Source organism: Bombus bifarius, unplaced genomic scaffold (assembly GCF_011952205.1).
Source record: "Bombus bifarius isolate JDL3187 unplaced genomic scaffold, Bbif_JDL3187 scf7180000008039, whole genome shotgun sequence".
In the NCBI taxonomy this organism is placed as follows: domain Eukaryota; kingdom Metazoa; phylum Arthropoda; class Insecta; order Hymenoptera; family Apidae; genus Bombus; species Bombus bifarius.
Window position 1 is genome coordinate 328,613 of NW_022884409.1, and position 19,320 is coordinate 347,932.

Below are 19,320 nucleotides of genomic sequence, written 5' to 3' on the forward strand. Positions count from 1 at the left end.
ATCCTCTGCTCGTATACGGGTGCGCCTCGAAAGATGGAAGGCGAGATTGACGGCGCACCGCAAATCGAGCTTCTCCCACGTCCCACCATCCACCGAAGAACTTTCCGTAGAGACGGAGATGAAAGCAAGATCTACCTGGTCACAGGCCGTAATAGAGGTATCCTTAACGAGGAATTCCTGGATCTTGTTTTTTTTACGAACGCTGGTAAATTTGTTCGCCACTTTCTGGTTTATTTCACCAGCAAAGGAGATTTCGTTGTAATTCCAAGGACGTTTTATCATCGTTGGCGACATGTCTGTGGAAAGTTTACCTATGCCGCGAATATAGCCCAGATAAAATGAAATATCAGACAAACCCTCGAACTATATATTTTACAATGACGCGAACCGCTTCAAGACCGAAAACAGTCGCAACAAACATCCGATTAATCTGGTACGGCGATGGTTAAACGTAACCCAAAGGAAGGAAGCAAACGCAAAAGCGAATCGATGAGAGCCAACCGAGTAGAATATCAACATAGCTTTTCAAAGTATGTCGACTGCCGCCGGTGTCCTCGATGTCGCTCGATTTTCAATCTGCTAGAAGCGAAGTGAAATCGTGATATTTCACTTGCTTCCGATTTTCGTCTATTCGATACCTCTATTCGCGTTTGATAAATCTTGTTCTCTTGCATGAACAGGATGAAACATTCGAGTTAACCTGAACATTTATGACACGTCTATCTAGTCGGTGATCTACGAGTGATCGTGACCGTCAATGACACTGCCCAGTTACCTTCAAATTATCTCGACCATTCGACTCGACTTATACTATCTATTAACGATACGACTTGCAAGCAACGTCTATTTACTCTTGCAGCTGCTCGAGACTGTATTTCGCGTATCACTAGATGTCCCCGTCATCGAATTGCATCTAGTCCTCGCAATAAATTGGTATACGAATCACATAGCATTAACGGTGGTTATTGGGTTTCTGTTGCAGACACAAGCGGAAAGTGCAGAACCTGTTACCGTGCAAGAGCGCAGCAGGAGCTGCAGCGGCCGCAGCCGCAGCCGCGGCCGGTGGTCGGAGTCGAGTGCTGGCTGACGGACAGCCACACGGTGGAACCGGCAGCGCGGGTGGCGCGGTGCTGTACGAGGACCTGCCGGAAGCGGTGACGCACTCGCAGCTGCATCACAGACAGAATCACCTGCCCAGCCATCACCCTAGCCAGGCGCCCACGATCGAGGTACGAAATCCCGATCAGCGACACAGCCTAAGGGAACGACAGCCGCAGCAGTTACAGCGTGCGCGCGCCCCGGCGCCTCATCATCTCGACTATCTCGACTACCGGGACCCGAGGGCGATACTTCGCGTCCAGGACAAGCCCTCGAGGGCGGTCTTAGGCGGATATCGAACGCCACGAGCTCTGCTCGCCAAGTCCCAGGGTGTTCCACTTTCGATAGCCACGCACACGCCTTCCTCGCGATGCATCACCGCGACCAGTCCGCTCTTGCAAAACGGCAGTAACGTTCTTCGAAACAGTCACATGCTACTGGCCAGTCAGAACGCCCTGATCACCAGCCAACAGCCTCTGCCCCCCACTCCGACACCCGATGTTCCTTGTATCTCAACTTGTTCCGACATCGAAGCGAACCTGACCAACGAGAATTATCTGGCCAACAGTTGCGTATCACCTAGTCGACCGATAGATTCTCGTCTTCCCATCACACCGACCCACCGACCCAGACTCCAAACAGCCTCGGATCGTTCTCAGATATCCGTCAATTCCTCCGGTCAGACGCAACCTGTTCAAAGACTCGTATCTCGGGATGACGCTTCGAACGGCAGAAGACCGTCCGTCGATTCCGAGGGATATTCGTACATCGATTTCAAAGACACGGAACTGGAGTCCACGAGGTACGATTCGAGAAATCACTCGGAAACGATAAGCGCAGTCAAGGTGCCCAAGTTGCTCCGTTCGTCCTCGCCCAGGTCGAACTCGGTAGATTCGGACGGTTACTCGTACATCGTGGACTCTGGGTCTAGAAAAGCGCCGGGTACAGCCAGAAGGATCGTGGCCGAGGGCACGGAGGAGGAAGTGTGCCCGCTTTGCACGATGCAACAGATACACAACCTCCTGAGCAAGCCCGAGGACATCTATTTGAACGTACAGACCACGTGACACATGTCTTTCGCGAGCGACATCTTCTTATAGAGACTGCTCTGTCTCGGATGTCTGTCCCCGACTAGTTCCAAGCATTCTCGAACGTCCCGATCACGGGAACGAGAGACGATTTACATATCCCGTGATATCGTTGGCCACGATCATTGGCCGCCGCGTTTTCCGTATAAACTCGTCGTAGGTACGTTGCATCTTAAGGTAGTCTAGTGTCTTTCCGGGTTCAGCGAACAGATACAAGTGACACGAGGCGTGTTCCTCTTAGACGAGCCACCGCCTCGACGTTCTTTCTTTCGTTTCCATTCGCGTTTTCGCGCCAGAGTACAGTCGTCCTTTTTCTTCCGTTATTTTGCATTCCACGAGCAAGAGAGCCGCCGGCCATTCCGTTTCACGTAGATTTTTCCTATTTGTTTCGTTCACATTGGCCGGCCAAGCTCTCGTTCCTCTTGCTCGCTATCATCGATGACGAGGCGAAGACACTAGCGCCGACTAGTCAGTATTTATTTTGTTACGCGACCGTGCTTGCACAATCTTATTTAAAAATACGCCCTAGAGCGAAATAAAAAAGGGGGTGAGGTAGTATAAATTGTAAGGGGCTGGGAGGGAAGGATAGAAAAGAAAGCTTAAGGGATAAGAACCGAAGGCCTTACTATCCACCTTTGGTTGTGTGAGCACGGCGTCTAGATGCACTCCATGGTTGTAAATAGATTAGATCGTGCAACTGGCAAATTGTAAATAATACGCACAGAGTGAGACAGAGACTTACGCGACAGCGAGAAAGAGAAAGAGAAATCGTATATTAATATAAAATATTAAACAGATGGTGGAGAGTCCGTGAGTAACTGTGCACCCGTGTGAACGCAGTTATCGGACACGCTTGTGTTTCTCGTTTGTATAGACGTTCGGCAAACGATTATCGCGATTAATTATTATCGTCGCGCAGATTATTATTATTTATTGTCGTTACGTATTATTCAATTACCGTAGCCGGTGTACGGTAAGCTGTGTCTTGTAAATAACTTCCGGAACGGGTTCGAGAAAGTAGAATTAAAGGGAGAGATAGAAAAACAGCGAGAAGATACGACAAACAGAGAAAGTTCTGTATATATTGAAGTACTGAGAAAAGGAGGAGAGTTTGAGAAAATAAAATTACTTTACTGAAAAATTTGACGAGGAGTGGTTATTGACCCGGTCCACAATCCCATCCCATCCCCCGCATCCCTCGTAACGCGCGCTGAATCTTGGTCGATGGCGCGAATCGCACGATAATTTACGGGAAAAGAGAAGGAAATCGATGCGGTACGCGAAAAATCTACGCTAGATTCTCGTGGCAGACTCGAAACGACGCGAACGTAATCCACGCGACAATAGAGACCGCCGGCTATGTCTAATGAAAAAGATATTTTCGCGCGCGGACCTATCGTCTCCCGACACAATACACGTGGACACGGAATAACCACTTCTGTGTTCAAACTTTTTCTAAAGGGAATGAAAAATGTACGTCCGGTTTCCCTTTTTTAGAGGAGGTGAAAGGCTTTTCCGCGTAGATAAAGACGCGCGTGAAGGACGAGGATGGAGAAAGAAAGAGAACAAGAGGGACAATGAAATAGAGTGAGACGTCACGGGCAGAAAATGGCAGACGGAAAGCAGAGAGGAAAAAAGAGGCCAAAGGAAAGCCGAAGAGAAATCAAGGAAAAGATTGACAAGTTACCATTGTGCCGCGTCACCGTTGCCTCTCCGACCGATTGCGCAACCTCGAACCTCTCTAATTTCGCAAATGGAGTCCGCGCCATGATCTCTCCCTCGAACGTAATTTAATTGTTCGAATACATCTTCCGTTTGCACTTATGGAACCCGAATTTGGACAGTTCACCTTCGAAAGCTGTGCTTGTTTCTGCGTTACGTCCAACCGGTGTCGAAGTTTCAAAAATTCTTTTCCTTTCGAATTTCCAAATTTCGATTCAAACGTAGACCGAGCGTCGAATAACAAAATAATTTGTGCAACCGACAGTCGAACGACTTAATATCCACCTGTTGTTGTCTGGATCGCTAGTCGCGATCGATGTCGTGCCACGTCGTTAACCAACGAAGCTGGGGTTATTGGAAGCTATCGAACGCAATGTTTCGATGTTCGCAAACTCGGACGTTTCGTTTCGAACGACTCTTCCATAAAAGAATCTCTCACGCTCTCGAAGCTAACTTGAATCATCCTTGAAACCTTCGATCGTTCGCCCACCTCGAAACTGAACGATCTTTTTTCGTTAGACCGCGTCAGATAAGCCAATAAATATCCAATCTTGAGGCTGTTGGCCCTCGATTCTCTGTCCCACCTGTTGTTGGCTCAATTACGCCGCTCTAATCCATATCCTGGCACGTCGTTAGGCCACGAAACCGCGCTAGCATCGTAGCAATGACGATATAACGATGGCCAACGGGCAAAGGAGGGATTGAACTTAGGAAGCTAATGCAATTGTCACCGTAACTAACAATTAGCAGGTTACGGTAACGTTCCGTGACCACGACATCGCTATCGTGTGTTCGTCCTGCCGTTACCTGGTCAGAACGACGGTCGATCTTCATTTCGAAGAACACGCTTGCGCGAATGTTCGATCGAGATACACCAAGTTCAATCGTATCGAAGCATCGTATATTCGAATCGTTCGAATACTCGACGTACTTGTCCGCGAAATCGTGTACGATCAGATCGTTCGGCCATCGAAATAGTGCTAGATCGGTCAAAATTAATGGACGTGTGGTCTCAAAATTTATGAGATTCGTTACGTTTATCGGGACGACGCGACGGAACGTCAGGAAATGGAAGTGGTCCGGTTCGTAGAATCGGCAGGCTGACCGATAGCGTCGTATTCTTCGAGTATATCCGGTAATTGGAAGAGATGCAGTAAATTAGTCGATTAGGGGAACGCGTTATCAGGATACAATGTGACGGCTAGGTGGATCAGACGCGCGATGAGCAGACACACGGAGAACGTGGGGCAGGTTAGGCGCGTTAGGGACAACCCATTAACCTCCGTGCTCCACGCTATTACGGCACGGACATATTGCTTCCTGCTGTTGGATACGATGGCTTAAGCCTCTATCTCAATCTCACTCAACGTTCGTCCTTCTCTTTCTCGTGTTTTCTTTTGCGCCTCCGTAGCTTGATCTAGGCTTTCCGCTTTCACTCTTTATCTATAATGTTTCATCTCTTCGTAACCCTTTCGTTTCATCTCTTTTCCGTCCTCTTCTCCTCTCTCCCTCTTTTCCTCATTCCCTTTCGTTGTATATAGTAAAGGCATATACGAGATTCCTTATATTACGCGAATCATGCGGAAAGCAAATTTATGGCTATTATTCCACGAAAGTGTTTACCGTTCGCGCCGATACCATAGCCGATCGGCGAAACATCCAAATCGTTTCCACTTTGGAAATAATAACAGGCTATCCTTACAGGGGAAATTGAAAGCTGCCGGCTGAAATCGATTATCTTTTCGCTTTCGTTGATTCCACGCGAGTTTCCTCTTCTTCTTTCTTTCTTTCTTTCTTTTTTTTTTTTTTTTTGTATGTTCCTTCCCACAGAAGATTCTCGCAGCTTTAGGTAAATTCGAAACGGCGAGAGTTGCGCGAAATTTACGTGATTCAAGGAGGAATCGGTCGATTCACGATGCGCCGCTATTAGAAAGAACCCTCGAGGTACATGGTGCGCCGGGGCCATGACTCGCTAAGGGCGACAATTACCTTCGTCCGGAGCCGCCGTTCTAAACGAGACGCCGGTAATCGAGTGATCCTCTTTCGGCGACGATAATATCGCCCCCCTGGAATCTGTATTCAGAGCAAAGAGCTTCGGGCGTTTGCTCTGCCCGTCTATCATCCGGCTGCATCTCGATCGCGCCCAGGTTAAATGTAATCGCGATCTCACAAGAGATCACGAGCCGATTCTTCGCACCTTCTGCTATGACTTTGCAAACTGTGTTAATGAAGATCAACTGCGAGGATGAATTTCGAATATGAAACAAAGAAGGTAGAAGTATTTTAAAGCAACTTGAACTACTTTCCACGTAGTCTGTTATCTCGTTCAACGGAGGTACTTTTCGTGCCTTTGTGGAAAAAAAGCTCAATAATCGAGTTATCGAGTAGTCAGAAAGGCAATCGAAAGAAAGTTGGAAGACGAAGGGCAAGACGCGTGATTAGGCGAGATGCGAGTAGACAGACAGAAGGGCCAAGGGAAAAACGCCCTCGAGTGCGCGGTATACGGCAGAAAAGGAAGCAAAAGTAATAGAGTGATCCTCTTTTGTGGCTGATATCGCCGCCCGCGGGACTTCAATTCATTCGAGGGAAGCTCGCCGGTTTCGTTTGCCTTGGCTCCCTCGTGATTCCCTAGATTACCGGAGTAACTCGATTTCGGCGATTCGAGGTCACGGGGACGACGAGTTCGTTCCGGATACCCGATCGCAGAGCGTTCAACGCCTTCCATTTTCTTCGCGAAATTGCCAAGCAATTTTCGGGCTAACAGGCAACCAGGCGCTGCGTGAACGTTGTCAACCACTAATTTGCAATATTCCACGCGTTCCGTGCACGAAACGTGGCTCCGTAGATTGCAAAGAAACCAGCTCGACGACGACTACGTACATATAGTGGCGGAAAATCGGCTCCATCAAATTTTATTAGGAAGTACTTGGAAAGTGCTTGAACCTCTTCACGCTATTGTCTTCTTCCGCCATCGTTGCGTTGTTACAAAGCAGCGCGATTTAACTCTTCCAACCACTCGACGTTCGTTCATACCGGAACATCGTTCTTGTGTCTCGTAAAAACTTGTAAAGAGAAGCTGGAAACTTTGCGAGCGAGAAATTTCACTTGGCAAAGTTACGTTTTCCCAATTTGTCGACCGAATACGTTATTCGATCCCTGTTAACGCGTACAGTTATCCCCTCATTAGGTAGAATTCACCGGTGCACGAATATCAGATCTCTGGAAGTTACCTATCCGGAGATCTCTGTTTCAGGATTTCAGTATCTACGTTAATAGAAAGTAAAGATTAAATCATGCGATGCCATATCGATCAGCTCGTCACAGTCGCTCCGCCATTCTTACTCCTTCAATTCTTCGTCGAGTTGAGCGGATGATTCGAGGAATTAATTACTGCTTCCAAGTTTCTTGAATTCATCGCAACTTTTCTACGTCGTTGCAAGGCAGGGCGATCAGATTATGTTTGCCCGACAAAGTAGTTGGAGAAATAAAATTAGCGTCCAATAAAACTGACGTCAAGATCGTTCTTTATTATTTGCCCAAGCCAGGATCTTCGTCGATTTAAGGATTAACTTACGACTCCCTCGCTTCCGCGTGGCTCGCACCGAGTCAGCGTTTCTTCGATCAGGACTCGCCCGAAGGTACAGCTTGCGTGGATGATCTCGGCGGTCTTTAAGGGCAAGAACGAGTTAATCGTCGAGCGGAAACGCAATGAAACCGTGTTACTACTATTCTCCCTGGGACTCTCGTTTCTCCTTGCGATTATTACGCTCATTTTAGTAGACATTTAGTTTGTCACTTGAAGTAACCTTTAACATGTACCCAACACATTGACTAAATATCTTCGAAATCTGCAAAGGTATATACGTCGATGGCAAGTGACAAGTATTCGTTAAAAAAATTTGCAAAACTTTGTAGACGATTGATCTTTTTGGATATCACAAATACCAGACTAACTGTTTGTGAGCAATTTATTAAAGATATATATACTGTCTATAAAAATTGATTTGGCACAAAGCACAGGTCCAGGTATAATAACTCTTACGAAATAAATACGCGCTATCTCAAGAAACTCCGTATATACGTCTGATGCGTCTGTATGCTTATGCTGCGATCGCTGAATTTCTTCGCTCGTCATTTTGTTTGTTTATTTATACTGGTCGGGGGACAGTCGGAAAGACCATCGGTGGTGCACGTATCGCTCGTTTCTTGATACAACGGAATTTTCGTGACATGCGTATGATTTTCGTCGCGCGAAGAATCGTCCTCTCAACACACGCGCGTAACAGCTTTAAAAGCAAGCGAAAAATCTGGAAACGCGATAGGTTCTAATTATTTTTATTCGCTATTTTTCACGACAGATGTTGGACGTGAAGGACACCAACAGAGGCGTATTCGTATGTAGCAGTCCTGGGCCTGATCCGTACACGTCGCAGGACCTCTACAATCCTGTTTACGAGGAGCTCAGTAACGGTAAGTAACACAACGAATGAAATTCCTCGGTTTCAATGGTTTGCGATATTCCAATCTGCGCATCTCAGATTGATAAACGTCTTAACGTTCCGCGTATAAACGTCAATTACACGATCTCCTTCTAGATGAGACTCAGCTGTGAAGACTTTGAGGAATTGCGCGCGATCTTCGGGCTCGATGCTGCTGAGGCAGAACGTAGGTAGAATTCGAGTGCACCGTGTCGCCATTAATCCACGATAGAGAGTTGAATCTGGGTGTTCTTTGCTGTTGGCTAACACTGAATTGCAAGCTTCTTCCAGCTCTTCTTCTTCTTTGCCTCTCGATTAATCGCGTTGTTTACCTTTCCTAACTCTCCAAGCTAAACCACGATTCCAAATATTGGCGAGGGAAAACAAAGTTCACCCTCTATTCCTCTAACTTTCCGAGAGATTTCCTCGTTGCTGCTCGTTGCCGAGAGAATTTTCTCTCTTCGCGTGACACGGTTGACGAAAGAACGCTCGATTTATTCGTCGCTATCATTTTTCTCTGCTCGCTTATCTCCCAATTAATTCGACGAACTGTCGGCGATGAAGTTAGCCGGGTCGGCGTCTAATCTCCGTCAGAACGGAATCGGAAGCTGTTCATCTTCTTCCCCGTGTATCTTGCTCCTTTCACGTGGCGAGTATCTTGATAGCCTGGTCCTCTGGGTGTCGCGCAAGGGATCCACACTACTCCACATCTATTCCTCCGTTCACCGCCCGACCTTCGGTGCAAGGAGATAAGCGTGACACGACCTCTGACTTATATTTCCCATTAGTCGGATAGCTAATTAGCATGGTGATGAGACTTTCGACGTTTGACGAGGACGGAGTAATCGAATACACTACATGCTGCGCGACTCGATGCGCCTCGCTTCTAACTTATTGTACACTCACACACGAGCATACGCGATATTATGCGAGATCGTATTCCTGCGCTGCCACGGAATAATTTGTCTTGGTTAACGTCACGCGGGGTGGTCTCTTATCTACGCGGATCCTTTTTCATTAAAAAGTTAGGTCGAATCTCATCGGAGACCTTGGCTGTTTTTGCACGGCACTCGAATCGCGCGAGCCGATGGAGGAACAGAATGTAACTGGCAGCTGTTGTTCGAAGGGAACGTATATATTTTACGCTTTCGAAATGATTTCGCCCGACAACGAATACCACTTCGCTTCGCGGAATTCAAGTTTCATCCCCCGGGAAAATCCTAGTTTACTCGCTATCGCTTAAACCGATGATAAATACGCCAAGATATAAAATAACGGAGATTAAAAGTGCAACCGCAGTAATCCGTGAAGCGTCCTCCAGTTTTTCCATCGTTTTCTCATCGTTTTGCTCTCTTTCCTCTGTATAAATAAGGACGTTGTGTGTAGAAAGAAGCGAAGGCGATACACCTCCGATGTCTCGAGGGATCGTCAAACAGAAAACTGTAACGTTGATTAGAGCGAACCGATAAACTTTCGTTTAACTTTAAGCGTCTTCTCGTTCGTGCTTCCCTCGCGCTTTCCTTTTACGAACCGAAATATCTCGCTATTCTTCGCGTTCCTTCGGCATGCCAATCGAACACTCTCGTTTTGTACGTTTCGCTTTTCTTATTGATAATCGTCAACCGTCAAGTTTATCGAGCGTATTGCGCGCCTTCCTGTATTGTTTCACATTTTTGCGCGAAATGCGCTGGATCGAACAAAAAAGAACGAAAAGTGGAGAGAGAATGGAAACGTGAAATTGGATGCACCGTATATAATTGAGGAGATGAAAATTCAAACTCGAATAGCGACGTAGCATTCTAGCAGCTCGTTAGTTAAAATAGCTGTTTTGATTTTTAACCACCAAGCTACCCCTGGTTCCTTCATTTTTTAATAACCCCGATATAAACGACGGTTATTCTCGTTAGCGTCGAACTGATACCAAGTACCCGCAACAATACGATCGGTTAACAATCGCGGAGGTAACGCGGTTCAATTATCGAGTGTAAAAGTAGAAACCGCGATCGACCGAATAACGGAAGAAAGAAAAACTTTGCGTCAAGCACGGGCATAAGAAAAGAAACAGAGACAGACAACGTTTCGCGTTCGTAAACACGGCAAGGTGTCGATCGCGTCGCATGCATCGTGCCTGCTAGATTGTGTTTCGACGACTAATGACGACAGCACGCTTTGCTTTCCGTGGAGACTTTCACTTAACAACCGCCCTGTTACCAGCCATTCTCCCGGCAAACTTGTCCTCGCATTTAAATAAAACAACGGCTACGACAATGGCGGATCTTTCTAACTAATTAATTCTGACGCCGATTGCCCAGCTGAGTACCGAAAGCACGGCAATTCCACTTGATTTCCACACCGGATGATCGTAACTTTGACACGCGAAAGAGATTGTCTGTTAATTAATTAACGAGGCGTCTAATTAATTATCGTGTTCATGCCACCGATACTTATGAATTATTCATTCGTTGCAGGGGACCATCCGGAAACGGACGAGGAGAGCGAGCTGAACGCACGGAATCGTCTTCATCATCATCACCGCCATCATCATCGGCCCTCGTCGTCGAAACCGGCGAGCGAGGACGAGTTTGCCGAGGACGAGCTTTCCGTGGGTGAACCGTCCGAGGCGAGGATGCTCACTTCGACGGGTCCAACCTGGGGCACCTGTCCGGCCGGTGGCAGGCCACCGCGAGAAAGACGAGGAAGGAGCCCCAGAAGTCTGGACAGGCATAGGAGAGACAAGAATCACGATGTTGGAGAGTTCCACGAGGGGATGCTGCTGGACGCGTTACTGCAGCTCTATCCTAGCGTCGCGGGTGAGCTTTTACGAACTCAAATTGTATATTACTTGAGTACAGGCTTCAGAGACGCAGCTAACGTTTGCAAATAATTTCAGGTGTAGCTGGCAACCGATCGAATAGCAATCAACGACAACAGTCCGTCCCATCGGTGGCCCACAGGTTACCATATTTCGTGCCACCGATGCCAGCGACGCAGGCCCTCAGGGTTGAGGAGAATCCGTACGAGAGTGTGCCGGTGCTCGGCCCTCTCCATCATTATTCGAGCCAAAGCAGAAGCAACAAGGAGAGGTCTCGCAAGTCAAACGACAAGTACAAGTACTCGGCGCAATACGGGGCCGAGTATTACGGACTACAAAACCAGGACACCGCTGCCGTATACACGCAAGTAGGTGGCGAATACTCGGACACCTACTCGCAACCCACAGACCGTCTGTATAACGACGATAAGTACACGCAGCCGGTGTACTATGCGGCACGCGACACCAACCAGATATCTTCCGGTAGGCTGTACCAAGGTCAACCGGACAGTAGTTTCGGTAGCGACAGTGGTTACAGTCATCATACTTCCGGTACCACCGGAACTACCGGCACGCGCAGCAGTAATTCAAGGACGAATCATAGGAAGGACAAGCATCGAAATTCTCATCATTCCCATCATTCCGCGGACTACATCGTGTCTTAATGTACGTGAAACGAAAGGCAAAGAGGAAGAAGTCTGCGAAGAAGAAAAAGTAGAGACAAAAAAAAAGGAAACTTAGATGGTAGTTCGATCGTCCGATCGAAACATGCTTGTAACACTTCTCTAAAAGGTAGTGACCTTGTGTTTTCTTTCGCGTATTTATTTTGTAGATTGTTTTTTTCTTTTTGTTGTTTTTACTACGAACGAGAGTATTTTATTTTTCATACACGAGACGGCGTGTCATCTTTTTTTTTCTTTTCTCGTTGTTACGCGTGATATATAGGAAGTATTTTAATATTTTAAGAAACGTATCGTTGAATATCCTAGGGAGTACTTTAATATTTTTGGTCTATTGTTGGTCTGTCCTTTGATTTTTGAAAGTACATGGAAGAACTTTCGAACAACACGGAGGAGATATCAGCAGAGCAATAGCAGGAGACTATATAAACGCGACGATCATATTATAGGAAACAGAACATTAACGGAAACAGTGATCTCTTAGTGATTTAGTAAGACTATTTAACAAATTATTTGTAATGTAATGAGACTCAGGCTGGTACCAAAGCTACTAAGTAACTTCGACTTTTTAGCCTTCTAGTTTGTAATTTATACGAAAGTAGAGATGACTTTTAACATTGACGAATTTCGTGCGAGACGTGCGACTACCATCTTCTTTTTCAGCGTCAGACGATTCTACAAATTAGAATCGAAGGAAAGAAACGAGGCGAATGATCCGATTTACTGCCGAACCGCAATATCGATATATATAATACCGCGAACACTGCCCCCGATTAAAGGGATCAGCCACAACTGGTTTCATACGACTAATTTGATACGACGCGTTAGTAGTATAATTCGTCCCACGCGGGCACCTCCACACACATAACATCGCATCAGATTGTAAAATAGCATCTAACCAACACTTTCAAACGCGCACTTAGAGAGAAACAAAAGACTCGTAACGAGTGTCGTAGCCATACACGCACACTACAGTAGATTCACCAGAGTAACGTTAAACATTTAAGCGTACACTTAATCGAGTTGCAATTTTCCTTCGTCAATTACCAAGTTACGGTTATAAGTCGTACACCGGACAGTGTGAAACGCAGGAACGCGTGGGCTTTTTGAACTCGGACGATCAAAGGGAGCACCTACTTTCGCAATGCCTGTACGAGGTCGCGACGCGTACTCGATCAGAAGGACCATTGGGAAGAAAAAGAAAGAGAAATAGGAAGAAAGAACGAGAGGTGGGTTTCGCGGAAGCCTTGATGCTTCTGCAAAGAGAATATATAGTGTTCCTTCTGCACAAGCCCTTTCTAGCTCGTCCTACATTCTCAAAGCCGAATCCCGCGACGAAAGATAATCTGCAAGCCCAGAGACAACGGTTCGTCGTGTGTCGCGATGTATTCTTCTACGACGGATCAAACTGTGGTAGCCGGTCGTCTTTTGCATATAGATGTAAAAGGATTCTTTTCGTGAAACCGAAATCGTATTTGAGGAAGCGCGCTCGCGGAAGGAACGAAAGAACACGCGTCGAGCTACGTTAATAATATTCTCCTTAGACTTGATCTCCTTTTGCTCTTTGCCCGTCATAAGAAACGATTATTTTTCCCTTTGTAATTTCTTATTAACGTTCGTTCGCGCGTCTTCTACATTATACACGCGTATATCAGAATCGAGGCTCTTAACTGCCGGTAGTCGCACGATTTTCCACTCGCGATGCACCTCGATCACGCTGACAGAGAGACAGACCAAGGTGAGACGGATAACCAAGGAACAGTGTATTAAGCTGTACAGGCACACGCTGGTACATATGCATATATACAGAGAAACAAGCATAGGTATACATACTATAGGTGTAAGACAAACGAATAAACTATTCGCGAATGACCCCGTGTAAATACTATATGCGAGAAGCAAAGGGGGATGGAGAGAGAAAATAAAAGAGAGAAGCGTCCGGATGAGTCCGGTGTAGCATAGCTGTATCATATCGTTATCAAACTTTCTCGCGTGTGCGTGCGTGTGTGACGTGTATGTGTGGGCGAACGGCGAGCAAAATATCGAAGAAGAAGAACGAAGATCGCAGAGAGAATCGATTTAATATATAAAAATATATAATTTTTAAATTATTTATAACGAGGAGTGCGTCGTATATTGCCGAGGACAAGTTGCACGAGTACGAGGTGACATAAGAGTGAGCCGGCAAAATGCGAGAGCAAAGAGAGAAAGAACGAGATGAAACAATGGCGGAAGCAAGCGATTCTTTTAGATTCTCGCCAATCTCCCTTCTGCTTCTTGATACTGTACACTCTTTAGATGCATGTAGGGCGAATACCTCACGACAAAAAAGAAAAAGAAAAAGAAAAGAAAAGATCACTCTGTTGTAAATATAATTTTATATGTACAAGCCGGGAAATGAGGTGTGTGCTTAGCGAGCACGCTATTGGACACGTTCGCCCGGGGAGAAAGCTACCCTCTCGACTACCTTTGCACTCTCGAAATCTATCTTCCCTTGTCTATTCTGTAAGATTGTATAACCACTAACCACCTAGCATACTTTGCAACCACTATACTTTTCGTGATTCTCGTTTCTCCGTGCATTAATCTCCATTTGAATCTGGCGCAACAACAACAGGAAATTTAAAATTCTAATCACCTGATATTCGGTGGTATTCGGCCGTCCCTCTTTTCCACGCGATGTCAAAACCGCGAAAAACGCTGCACGATATCGATCCGCGAGAGCAGCAGGGATACGCGAGAGGGAACGAGTTCACGGGCGAAAATAAAGGTGAACTGTAGGTGGTGTTACACGTACTTATCGCGAGGGACGAAAGCGCGCGACCAGTCACGTACGATCAAAGATGCGTACAATCAAAGAGTGCAAAAGAGAGAGAGTCAGGGGAAAAGAGAAAGGAAGAAAGAAGGAAAGAAACGCGAAACGACGAGTCACGTTTGATCGGTTCTCGACGTGGAAACTCGCGTGAAAGGAAAAAATGGGCGCGCACCACACAACTAGAAGAAGGACACAAACGCTTTTTGTACGATTTTACGTCCATGTTAGTCAAACGTTTTTCAAGACCGTTTTTTATATATACAGTATATAAGTATATATACACGCGCGTGTACAGTAGGTACGACGAAACCTAATTTATTATCATTGTTCTTATTTAACGAGACAGGGATATGCCGTTTTATCCCGCCCTGCAATTCTATATTCGCTACCAAGTACTTTGTCGCAGTCGAAAATGTTGTTGTATTGACATTAACAAAGAGCGTGTAGAACGTATCGATTATTATTATTATTATTATTATTATTATTATTATTATTATTATTATTATTATTATTATTATTGGCATTATTATCGCTGTTGCGTAACGCGACCATGAGAAAAAGTGAAGACTGGGGTAGTTTGACTTCGCTCTTTCGTTTTTTCGTCCCTTCCGAAAATTTCGTTGACCGGCCAGCTAGTACGCGAGAACTAAGAAAAGCGGAAGTACTTATAGATATCTAAGAAAGAAGGGAGCTGAACGAACGAAAGAGCGGAAGAGCACTTTCCCTTTTTGAACGCGTATACAAGTCGCGAGATTATTAATTTATTGTTACGTTCGAACGGGAGAACGGAGGTGTCACGTTCCTCCCCTTCAATCTCGCTAATTTTAGCTGCGATTTAGCGATATAGGCAGAACGGAAGAAGAAGACAGAGAAAAAAAAATCATAGGCACTAGAGTACCTCGAAAGATAACAAGTAGCACTCTTGAAAGTTAGCTTGCACGGACGTTCTCCTTTTCCATCGTGCCGCCTTGCAATTTAACGACGAGGAGGAAGCTCGGAGGGGTGAATCGGCGGGTGAATAGAAAAGGGCGAGAGATCGATCGTCCGAAGGGAGAGCAGATGAGACACGAAAGTCGGTGAATCGTGACGTGATCGTGTAAAAGAGCACGCGAAATCGGCCCGATCGATGGGGAGAACACCAGCTCGCAGAACAGGGTAACTAGCTCTAACATCTATCTCTTACATCACTTAAGAAAGAAAAAAAAAACTCTATCACACTCGTTCACCTTATGGTATCACAGGTTCACTCTAATCACGAATGTCGGCCAAGGCTAACTCGAAACACTATCACACCTTCGTACTAATAAACGATTTACTATTCAATTTCACTCCATGTCTATGTGATTTCACCCTATCCTTTGTAAGACGTCGCTCGAACGAAATATCGTATCGAATAATTTCATTGAATGATCGTTGAACATAGGTGTAAGAAACACCTGGTGCTGATATTTAAATACTAATCGATCGGCGGAAACAAACGCGCGTAAGTAATGTACAGTAACACTGAATGGCAGAGATAACTCGATCGTAAGTTCAATTTTGCGCGCATATTTTCCATTAAGCATGCATCGGTTAGCGTGAATGTAAATTTCATTGAGAAATCATTTGTCACGGTATAAACTTTTCATCATTCTCGACGCATTTACCATAGAAAATTCCACGTTCGGCCGAGAACCACGCGACCGAAAATCCAATCAAAATTATATTGTTATCGGCTTCGAGATCGAGTTTCGAAATCGTCGAATGCTAGAGCGAAAATTTCGCGTACGAGTGAAAGCTGCGGAGTGATTTTTCATCGGAAAAAAGATTCACTGCGATCTAATTAGATATACGTTTCTACATATCATCCTCCCCCCCCCCACTCTTTCTCCCCTCTTTCTCTTCAAAAACAGTCGAAGAGGAGATACGATTGCGACGAAAATGAAGCTAATTAGTTGCGGATGCACCCCAATTCCCAACGTTTGTCGGTGTACGCGCGATCGCGACAAACGGGACAGAATAATTATAGTAGTATCGAAACGATTCTCGTTGCTTGCAGAAGCTTTTTAGAAAACCTCGGTGTTCCAGGGGAATAATATTGTTTTTTATGTAAAAAGAGAAAATGGCTTCTCGAGTGGGAGAAAAATCTTGGCGGAGATTTGCCTGAAGAAAGAAGCGCTTAAGGAGCTCTAAAGGGAATGAATTCGCCGTGAATTTTCATTGAGATTTCTTGCCATCAACTTTGAAGCAATGAAACATTATTAATTAAGGTAAGAGCGAAAGAAATTAATTATCGTTCCTTAAGACAACGGATGACGGGAAATCTCGCGGAGCTTCGGAAAATGAAACGTCCAGGGCTGAAGGTGCGAGAAACGGCCAGCTGGATGCAAACAAGAACCGCATGACTGAGCAGTCGCGATGATCGATATTAATGAAAATCAGACGCGATGGCGAAACAGCGTGAACGTACTTGTACATAAAACCTTGTTTTCTTCTTTCAACGCTTGGATTAATCATAACTTCGCGATATTTCTCGGCTTAAATTAAATTTTGCCAACGACACCAGAGCGCTTTGTTCTATCCTAAGCTGCTCTTTAATTAAATAGTTGGTAGTTCGTTGAGAAACGTTTCTATATAAATTAAACACGGTAAACTCTTCGAGTCTGATATCGAATACAAACAGCGTGGAAATTTTGTTTCCTCGATGTTCCGTTTTATTCCCTTCGTTTACAAGTAGAATTTTCTTCTCTTGATAAAATTTACCCCTTGGTCAATTCTTGGTACTTTGTACGAGTAAATATAAAAGATCTAAAAACAATTCCACCAACCGTTTCAACAAAGCGGAAATAATTTCTTTAAGAAAACGAACGCGAGGATTCGCGGGAGATGTTGTTAACAGTCGTTGACGGAGGAAGAATCGAAAATAAGCTGGAATGGAAGGTTGGAAAGATACGATGTAAGATAGACACGAAGAAGGGCAGAAAAGAAAAATATTACCATCGGGATGGGGAGCGGAGATGAAATTAAGTGGTCGCGATTCTCCGAGAGGAAGAAGAGAGGGCAAAAAGAAAAACACGGAGAGGGAAATCTCCGGTTGAAGCGTATCTTTGCAGGCTTTCAGGGACGAAAGCTTCTCCAGGCGCGGATTGGGGTGTCGCGCTAGAACAAATTTTCGTATGCAAGGGTTCTACGTCTTTAAAAACGTTCGGTCACCGTGGCCTAGTTTTGTCTTTCGTATTTTCGTTTTTCCTGCTTGGAAGATTAGAGACATCGGTCCAGCGTAGGACAAACGAGGGTTGACCCGCAATTAACACGCGGCCTTCCTTCTCTACGTGTGTATATATCCAGTGAATGCGCGCATCTCCGCGTGTTGACCGTGTGAGTAAAGAGCGGACCGAGATGGACTCGCTGGAGCAAGTACGAAAAAAGAAAAGCCAACGGTGACGCTAATTGCGCAATGGCCGAGTAGTAGCGACCCTTTAGAGCGGCTTTCTCGCGTACTAAGGAGCTAGCTGAAAAGGAAACTGACGAATGCAGATGCTTACAGACCACCTTGCGGTTCTGGCCGTTTCAAGTGCCTCACATAATGTAACCACCGGTGTAATGATGCTTTCGTACACTTCCTCGCGATAATCACTTCTGGGCCGCGCCACGGACACGAAAACGCAGACTACGTTATCCTTGTTCGCGTAAGAATGTGATTCGCCTTAATGTAACCGAATTTCCCGGAGATCCTGAAAGACAACTGAAATCTTTAATCAACGAAAGAGAAGTTTCGTTTGATACGAGAAACTTGGCGTTCGTTCTCGTTCGACGATTTTGAAAGGCGAGTCTCGCCGATCCATCGCTTTAAACGAATCAAAGAGCAAATGTATAGCACGCGACACAACCACTGGCGTTTATATAACCAGATTCAGGGAGAAGAAGCATCAACAAGCAGGGGGAACTTGGATGAAACGCGGTGCAAGCGTGGTTTAATCCCCGGATTTCGGAACGTTTTAAATTCCAATTATAGATCGAGAGGGAAGCTCACGCGAACCACGTCGCTCGTATGTGTAAATATGCGCTTCGATTGTCCGGTTGGTCAATAAAATGCTGTATTCTGAATATATGTCTGGCAACGGGGGCCGATGTCACGTGGGTGGGAGGCACCGCTAATAATTAAATGCCGGCCGGATTGGTCCGAACGTTGTTTTAATCCTGTCATTACCCACAATGACGATAGTACCTATGCCGCGGTCATTCATTGAGGCGAGTCAATTACGGGAAAGCATTATCGAGTTTCGAAGGGTGTAAAACGGAAATAATGATATTTTGATCGCGACCGGCCTACACGTGCTTTCAGATCGCACTCACCGATGTAAACCCCTTTGTCAAAGTGACGAAGCAACAAAGAATGTGTGCACGGTCAAACGCACCGCTGATTTATGCACACCGACAAATATTCGTCAACGTAATTCGCCAACCGATCGAATCGATTGATTGATTTAATGAGAATTTCCTGCGAAATAAAGAAGTCCAGTTCGCGTCCTCTCGTTGATAAAACCGTTCAGGGGCGAGTATTATTTCGCTAAATTCCGTACGCGAGATAAATTCGCATCACGTTCACCGAAATAAATGTCCTTTCAGATCGTTGACAGTTAACGTA

The 19,320-nt window shown here is 45.6% G+C and overlaps 1 protein-coding gene across 5 annotated transcripts in view; it reads left to right on the plus strand.

Moving 5' to 3' along the window:
- LOC117207582 overlaps positions 1-16,021 on the plus strand; it is a 229,818-nt gene extending 213,797 nt beyond the window's left edge. For all 5 annotated transcript variants that reach the window (XM_033447931.1, XM_033447929.1, XM_033447932.1 and 2 more), the window contains 4 exons: positions 983-1,229; positions 8,267-8,378; positions 10,855-11,196; positions 11,277-16,021. In XM_033447931.1, coding sequence (XP_033303822.1) covers positions 983-1,229; positions 8,267-8,378; positions 10,855-11,196; positions 11,277-11,863 — 1,288 coding nt within the window. In that variant the 3' untranslated portion in view covers positions 11,864-16,021. The remainder of the gene's footprint in view (positions 1-982; positions 1,230-8,266; positions 8,379-10,854; positions 11,197-11,276) is intronic.
- Positions 16,022-19,320: the final 3,299 nt, after the last annotated feature.